We start from the raw sequence: 8,452 nt of genomic DNA, 5'->3' as shown, positions 1-8,452 counted from the left end.
CCATCCACTGTAGGGGATGTGCAGGAGGCAGTGGATCAATGCTTTTCTCAACATTGATGTTTCTATCTCTCTCTCCTTTCCTCTTTGAAATCAATCAAAATCTATTTAAAACAAAAAAATCAATAAATGGATTGTTCATTATAGGAACTTCCTGAAAGACCCATCAACACTTCAACAGAAAGAAAGCTTTGTGCCCTAAGACTTTGTTTTCACACTCCTACAATCTTGTGTCATGACCCTAATCTAATCCTTATCAAGCCCTCGCTTTCTTTTTTGCTCGCTCCCCCGCCAAACAAGCCCTCCCTTCCAAAGAACGCCCTTTGACCAAACTGTAAATCCTCAATGAAACCCGACCTCGCCTTCCCCCTCCCCCATGCACTACCAGACTCGCTCCCCGAGGTCTCAGCTTGGTCTTATCCACTGGGTGTGCTGATAATTTTGGGGAGAGCCGGCATTCGACATAAGCAGCCTCTGTTACCAGTGTTTCGTCTGTGTTTTCAGCGAGGACGTGACATATGCATTTGCACATTGAGAAAAAGACTCCACAGCCCTGAGACCTGCGGACCGTGCCCGGTACCCGGGGTCCTCACGCACCCTCCCGGGCAGGTGGAGGCCCAGGCGGGAAGGCTGGAGAGGAGCTGACCTCGGGGCCTGGGGGGAGGCATCATCGCTCCCCGGCGCCCCTCCTCTCCGCAATTGGGTGTGTGGGTGGGGGGTGGGCTGCCCTGGGCGGGGCCCAGGCCTGGGGATGTAGGTGCCTCTTTATCAATCAGCTCAGACCCGGTGAGTCCCCACCGCCGGGACGCGCTGCTGCTCACGCTCCGTCACCGTCGAGGAAACGCGCAGGGTCCGGGCGGCGGGCTCCCGGGAAGGGGAGGGGAGGGGCAGGGAGTGGACGGGACGATCCGGGCCGGGGCGGGGCCAGCGCCTGGGCGGGTCTTAATATACAGCCCGCGCCTCACAGCGGGGAGACCGGAGCCCAGAACCCGGCGAGTAGCACCGCTTCCACCTGTCCGCACCGCCCGACCCGCGCCGTTGCCGGTGAGTGCAGCCGCCCCTGCGGCTGCCGGAGGATGCGCGCCCCGCTCCCGCTTCGTCCCTCCCCCCCGCCCGCTGCCCGGCTGCGCGCCGTCTCCGCTCCGCGTGCCCACGCGTCCCCTGCGGGTGCCGGTCCCGGCGGTGCCGAGCCCCTGAATCCCAGGGATGGGAGACCACCGCGGGCTCGCCTCGCAGGTGACCCAGGGGCATCACCCTGCGCTGCCGCGACCCGCCCGGCGCGCTTCTCGCTCCTCGGCTCCTCCCTGACTTCTCCTTCCCGCGCAGGCCGCTGCCCGGAGCCCCAGCCTCGCCACCATGAGAATCCCGCGGGCGTGCCTGCTGCTCTGCGCTCTGGTCGTGAGCAACTGCGAAGTAAGCGGCGTCCCTGCTTTGACTCTTGGCGGTGGGAGGGGGCTCGCACGACCCCCCAGAACAGCGCCAGGGGAAGGAAGGGGCTGATAGGGAGCTGGTGCGCCCCCCCGCCCCCCGATTCCATCCACTGCAGGGCCAGACTAGGGAGCTGGTGCGTCCCCCCTCCCTCCCGATTCCATCCACTGCAGGGCCAGACCCTCCGGGGAAAGGGGACAGGTGTGGCCGAGGGGGCCTGGAGAACCAAGGGAGTTGCAGGCTGGAGAGGAAGAAGCCTTTGCAACGGCCCCAGCCTGCTGTCACCTGATCTGTGAAGCTTGCTTGAGTCAAGCCACTTCTCTTCTCTGGAAACCCATGATCCACCTTCCACTTGAGGGCTAGTTAGATAGGACCGGGGTGAGGAGAGAGGGAGCTGTAGGGAAGGATGAGTTTTGGGACTGGGGCCAGTTTGTCCACACCCTGAGGCCCAAGGGGTGTGGGGCCTTTGGTGACCTTTTCCCCTCTCCCTATCTTTTCCAGGACAGCCATGATCGTCATGCAGAATCTGGTGCATGTGAGTACCCATCCCTTGCACAATATCTGGCTGCACAAACATCTTGGAGAAGCCTCGGGAGACGGCCCTTCCCTGTCCCTGATGCAGGGCTGGCTCCCCCGCTTACCTCCTCGCGTGCTCCTTGCTTACTCACCCCCGCCTTTGTGATTTTCAGCAAGCTGTGGCTGTCTGAATGGAGGTACATGTGTGTCCTACAAGTACTTCTCCAACATTCATCGATGCAACTGCCCAAAGAAATTCCAGGGGGAACACTGTGAGATAGGTATGGAGATCCTACTCTATCTGGAAGGAGGAGGGGGCACAAGAGATTTGGGGGCAGGGAGAGATGAGTTGGATGCAAGAGCAGGCAGGGGGTAGGAGGTGGAGGTGGAGTGGGGGGGGGCATCATCCCTATGCAATGTGATATACACATTGCATCCTACCAGCACACCTCCCAGGATGACCTCTGACCCTAACTGACCTAGTGATAGACGGCTGCTCCCTCAGCACTGGGAGGGCAGAGTCAAACACGTAAACACACATTGTCTTGTAAGCTGTGGCTGCACACACGTGAAGTGGGAGGGAAGGAGACTTTTTCTAGTGTCTTCCACCAGGCCTGAAGTCACTGAGGCCTGGCAGGATCTCTGAAATGCCTGCCTGAACCTCCTCCTCTTTCTGATATTCTCTCATTCTCAAATCCTTCCATAGATACGTCGGCCACTTGCTACCAGGGAAATGGTCATTCTTACCGAGGGACGGCCAACACCGGCTCCATGGGCCAGCCTTGCCTGGCCTGGAACTCTGCCAATGTCATTCTGAAAACCTACCATGCCCGCAGACCTGATGCTCTCCAGCTGGGCCTGGGGAAACACAATTACTGCAGGTGAGGTGGGGGCAGCAAGCACCTTCCCCATGGCCTCACAGAGCCCTTCTTTCTGAACACACCCTTGTGCTTCCAGAGTGCTGGCCATAACATGAGAATAGCCAGGCCTCTGGTTGAGTCTTTCTTGGAGGGGAGGATGCAGGAAAGACATTCTGTGTGGAAATGACACCCCTCTCCCGTCTGTGTTGCCAGGAACCCAGACAACCAGAGAAAGCCCTGGTGCTATGTGAAGGTTGGCCGAAATCAGCATATCCAAGAGTGCATGGTGAACGACTGCTCTACAGGTGAGTGTCACCAACCTGTTTAGGATAGTGGGTGAAAGGGGACACATTCATATATGCCCTTATTCCATCACAGGAGGGATGAGGAGGGAGGCTTGCCTGGCCCCCCAAAACGGGGAGGTCAGAGGATGAGGAGAGGGACACTTTCTCCTACCTGTCTTCCCAAGACACCCCTCTCTTTCTCCTCCAGGAAGAAATCCTCCTGCAAACGCAGGGTTTCAGTGTGGTCAGAAGGCCCTGAGGCCCCGCTTTAAGATTGTCGGGGGGAAATTCACCAACACTGAGGACCAGCCTTGGTTTGCAGCCATCTACAGGAAGCACCGTGGAGGTTCTGTCACCTACGTATGCGGTGGCAGCCTCATCAGTCCTTGCTGGGTGGTCAGCGCCACACACTGCTTCATGTACGTCCCTCTGTCTCTTCTCCCCGGCCCTCCTGCCCTACCCCAGACACATCCCTTTCCCCTTCCCAGCAAAGGATTTCACGTCAATTCTACCCTCTCAAGCCCTTTCATATGGCCCAGAGCCTTGGGGACAAGTCATGCTCCAAGGTCACTGTGGTGGGAGGGCTCGGAAGTGACAGGACCTCCTTTCCCACAGTAATAACCCAAAGAAGCAGGACTACATTGTCTACCTGGGTCGGTCAAAGCTTAACTCCAACACACCGGGCGAGATGAAGTTCGAGGTGGAAAAGCTCATCTTGCATGAGGACTACAGCGCTGACACTCTTGCTCACCACAATGATATAGGTGAGTGGAAACCCTCATCTGCCATCATGATGATGACCCAGAGAGGAGGGGTTCAAAAAGAGACTCAGGTGGGAGGTTGAGGTTGCAGGGGAACTTGAAGACCCTGCTCAACACAACAAAGGGAGCAGTGGGCAAGGGTTAGGGTGCTTCCCGGTAGAGTCCCTGGATTTCCAAACAGGTAGACCTCCCTGGGTGGCAGTGGCCCTGTGGGCAGTGGCTTAGACTGGGATGCCCCTTTCTTTGTTGGAGGCAGACTCTGTCCCAGGATAGAGAACTTTGACGGAGCATTAGGCTAAATTTCAGCTCATCTACCTCAGTCAGGGCTTTTCGAAGGAAAAAAACCAACACCCTCGTACAGCTGTATGCAGTAGCCCTGGCTGCCCACACCTTTGTCCGTGGCTGGAACAAAGCCTATGAGGCATGGGACAAGGGAAACTTGTTTCATCCTACCAGCACAGCTGGTAGGACAGCTGCTCCCTCAGCATTTGGAGGGCAGAGATGGTGACCGCCTGACAGGTGGTGATCTTTCCCCTCTGACCTCTTCCCCCTCCCCCAGCCTTGCTGAAGATCATTTCCATCTCGGGCCAGTGCGCACAGCCATCCCGGTCCATACAGACCGTCTGCCTGCCCCCCGTGGGTGGGGATGCTCGTTCTGGCACAAGCTGTGAGGTCACCGGCTTCGGAAAAGAGAATACCTGTAAGTGACCTTTGGGGCTGGCTGAGGGGTCCTGGGGGAGTGGTGTCAGCTGGAAGGGAGCTCAGCTTGATTAAGGGAGGACTGTGGAGATGGAGAAGGAGCATCGTGGAGGTAGCAGATGGGTCCAGAGATGGAGTGGGTCATTGTTTAGGGAATGATGACCCATAAAGGTAAATAAGTGGAGGGTGAGGGGCTATAACTGGGCTAAAAACTCAGATTTGGGTGGAAAAAGAATAGGGGCTTTCCCTGGTAGGAATACTTTTTGGTCCCCTCCCTGGCAGAGGTTCCCATTAGAAGGGCTGGGCAGACACATCTTAACATAAAAGTCTCCGTGTTTCTTCCATCTAGCCGACTATCTCTATCCAGAGCAGCTGAAAATGACTGTGGTGAAACTGGTTTCCCACCGGGAGTGTCAGCAGCCCCACTACTATGGCTCTGAAGTCACCACCAAAATGCTGTGTGCTGCTGACCCAGCGTGGACAACAGATTCCTGCCAGGTGAGAGTTCTAAGCACCTCTCTCCATTATCCCCACCTCTCTCCAGGGCTCCTGAGCCTCTGCAGCCAAAGCCACAGGAAGCCAGAATCAGGAGCTCAAGTTTTAGGTTTAAACCAATTCTTACGTTTTTACCAAACACTTGTCAGCCTGTCTCTGTGCTAGGCACTTCAGGTGTGGGGAGAGAGGAGGACTAAGAAGAAACAGTAGAAAATAATATAGCTCAGTGTTCAGAGTGTGGTGTTAATGATAAATGATCAGATGTGTAGGAGACGGAGCTGAGTGCCAACTAGATGGTCACGGAGGGGAGGCTGTAAAGAGAATGTGGCTCAATAGGGATTTGAGGAGGCAGAGGGAAGACTGGAGAGCATTTCAGTTGCAAGATACAAAAATGAGAGTGAGCACAGCATATTCCAGGATGGGAGAGAGATAGGGTCTGGGAATATCGGTGGAATAGTGGCAGATAGTAGGGCTTTGAAAGCCAACCAGAGGATTTTAAACTTGATGTGGTAGGAAATGGGGAGTCACTAAGGACTTTGACTTTGGAAAACTCTCCCTTCTCTCTTGGGTATGATTGGGTCGTAGGATCCGATGGCCTCCTTCCAGGCTTTAGAAAAATCACATTTTATTAATCACTAACTTCTAATTAATTAATCATTAATTTCTAACTTCTTCCAGGGCTCACTTTTTGTGTTTTTGGCTTAACAGGGAGACTCAGGGGGGCCCCTGGTCTGCCCCATTCAAGACCGCCTGACTCTGACTGGGATTGTGAGCTGGGGCCGCGAATGTGCCATGAAGGACAAGCCAGGTGTCTACACGAGGGTCTCACACTTCCTGTCCTGGATCCACGCTAACACCGGGGAAGAGAATGGCCTAGCCCCCTGAATGGCCTAGCCCTCTGGGGGCCCCCAGGGAGCCAAGGGAGGAGAGGAGCATCACCCACTCCCACGCTGACCGTCATTTTTGCAGTAGCTCCGTCTGCACCAGCCACATATAAGGAAGAGACTGAGGAAGATGGGCTCTGCGGAGATGGTTTTGCTTGTGCTGCCCACCAGGGTGAGCAACAATGGCTTTATCCGCAGATTCAGGACTGGGTGCTGGATGCCCAGATCCCCTCTGGCCAGGATGGAGGGGTGGTCCTGGTCCAGGATGGTACTGACCAGTAGTTTGTCTTTTTCTGGATTAAAGCCTTCTGGAGATAAACATGACATCTTCTATGCATGGGAAGGAGAGGTAGCTCCCCCAACAGAGGGCATTCATGAGGCCTATTATTGGGAAATGAATCATTTCCCAATTAGGAAGTGTAACAGAACTGAGGTCTCTTGAGGGAGCTTGGCCAATGTGGGAACAGTGGTTTGGGGAGCAGGGACATTAATAACTTGAGGGTAGGGCTCTGACATTCCATGAATGTATCAGGAAACATTATCTATGCATGTGTATATATGCACACTTATGCTCAGGCTGTGAGGAGTCAGAATGAGTAAGAGCTGGTGTTCCTGTGTCTAATTGTAAGTCTAGATATTTCCCTAAACTGTATGGACTGTGATGCCACATAGAATGACCAGTCAGGAGAGGTCATGGGTCACTCCTGGGGCCTCTTGGGTCTCCCATGATGCCTAGGAATGTATCATTCTGGGCATGGCTCGTGACCAGCATTACAATTTCAGTTTCACTCTCACATAAATGTCCTTTCTTGGACAGCTGTCCCTTCTGACCTTTCAGCCAAATGCCTCCAAGCCTCACTGAGTGGGGTGAGGACCACTCCTGTACACTGAATATTTAATAATTATATTCTGCTATTTTTATTTATATCTATTTTTATAATTTTGAATAAAGATGATTAATAAAATGGGATTTTTCTAAAGACTTTCGTTCTCCCCCGGTGTTGGTATGGGAGGGAGTTGGAGAGCAGAAAAAGCAGAAAATGACCATGGTGTCACGTACCACAGTTTCTTTGGGGGCTGCATCTCTGGAGTTAATGAGGCTTTGGGACGTAGCTAGGAGAGTTCTAGGTTAGGCCCTCCACGGCACATAGGTACAAAAGGAGTTGTAAGCCAGGGACCCGCAGTTCGGTCAATGGTGGCAGGCTGGGTATCAACCCCCAATGCCCCCCTTGGCCTGATGCTTTTGCGCAGTGCACATCTTATACATCTGCATGGTGATCCTCTTTAGTATTCGTCTCACCATATTCTCTGCACTCTGCCCCCAACAACCCCAGGGCTGACCTCAACTAAGCAGAACACCTGTATGAGTGAAAATTATTGATCCAAAACCCAGCTCAGCTCGAGTCTGTTGGCATTCAGGGAACAGAAAACATAACTGCCCACTGACTGTGTGGGGCTAGTGCTGAGTTTTCTCAGTCTGTTCATGGAGCTCATGACCTGCCACTGCGATTCCTACGATCAGGTGGCTCAGAGTCTGACGCTGGTTGGTGTCCTAATGGAGGTGAGCATGTATTTTGAACCAAACATCAGCTTCTTTTTTTTTTTTTTTTTTTTTAAGATAGATAATTAAAATATTTTATATGTAAGTTCTAATCATAAAACCAGGAAGGGAGAGAGAGGGAGAGAGAGAGAGCACGCGTGCGCATTGGGGGATGAATGAGTGTGTGTTTGTGTGTTGGGGAAGGGTGAAGGATTTCAGTTTTAAGGATAGTCATGGGAAGGCCTCATTGAAATGACTTTTGAGGAAAAAACCTGAAGAAAGTGAGGATGTCTGCCTTGAGAATACCAAGTAAAAGGCCTGTGGTCAGTAGCTTGCCTGGCATGTCAGTGAAGCAGTGGCTCAGTGGAATGAGCCTTGAGGAGAATAGGAGATATAACTTGGATTTTAGAGATAATGGGAGGAGAGAAAATAGATTGTCGGGGTCCAGCCCCAGCAGGTCCAGGGGTCCCCAAAGGTGTGGACGGAGTCGGCGAAGAAGGAATGACACGGAGACAGCGTTCAGTTGATCAGCAGCCTAGCCAGGATCTCTAGCCAAGCTCTGGTCAGGATCTCCAGCGAAGCTCTGGTTCTAGGTTCTCTTGCCAAGTTCTGTAGTCAGGTTCTGTCCAGGATCTTTTGCCATGTTCTCTCACTAGGTTCTCTCTCTAGGTTCTGTCTCTAGGTTCTGTGTCTAGGTTCTCCAAACATCAGCTTCTAAAGAACTAGAGTATAGAAGGCAGGCTGGGAGGTAGGGTTGGATGCCCAAGTACTGGAGTTTCCAAGCGGTGTTAATGGGTTTGGCAGTGTTTCTTACCCGAGTCACCTGAGAGCCTTTTAAAAAAAATATACGTGCCTATATTCCACCCACAGAGATTGTGATGCAGGTCAGGGCTGGTGCCAGGCTTTGTGGGTTTGAAAAGCTCAGGTGTTTCCGATAAGCACCTGAGTGAATATCTTTTGGGGGCAATTGGCCAGATTACGTGAAGTG

At 53.3% G+C, this 8,452-nt stretch overlaps 1 protein-coding gene across 2 annotated transcripts; it reads left to right on the top strand.

Annotated features, from left to right (window-relative positions):
* The first annotated feature begins 957 nt into the window (after window positions 1-957).
* Window positions 958-6,894, top strand: PLAU (plasminogen activator, urokinase). 2 transcript variants are annotated; one of them, XM_014457112.2, is made up of 11 exons: window positions 958-1,041; window positions 1,324-1,410; window positions 1,927-1,960; window positions 2,115-2,222; window positions 2,648-2,822; window positions 3,015-3,106; window positions 3,294-3,504; window positions 3,701-3,849; window positions 4,406-4,546; window positions 4,895-5,043; window positions 5,749-6,894. In XM_014457112.2, exons 2-11 carry the CDS (start codon window positions 1,354-1,356, stop codon window positions 5,923-5,925), a joined length of 1,293 nt encoding a protein of 430 aa, XP_014312598.1. In that variant the 5' UTR covers window positions 958-1,041; window positions 1,324-1,353; the 3' UTR covers window positions 5,926-6,894. The 2 variants fall into 2 exon arrangements, with proteins under 2 accessions (XP_014312598.1, XP_014312599.1); XM_014457113.2 differs by having other exon boundaries at window positions 5,719-5,850.
* Window positions 6,895-8,452: the final 1,558 nt, after the last annotated feature.

The sequence above is a fragment of the Myotis lucifugus genome, unplaced genomic scaffold (assembly GCF_000147115.1).
Source record: "Myotis lucifugus unplaced genomic scaffold, Myoluc2.0 scaffold_69, whole genome shotgun sequence".
In the NCBI taxonomy this organism is placed as follows: Eukaryota; Metazoa; Chordata; class Mammalia; order Chiroptera; family Vespertilionidae; genus Myotis; species Myotis lucifugus.
Note: the sequence above shows the minus strand (reverse complement) of the source record. Positions and strands in the feature narration are given on the sequence as shown.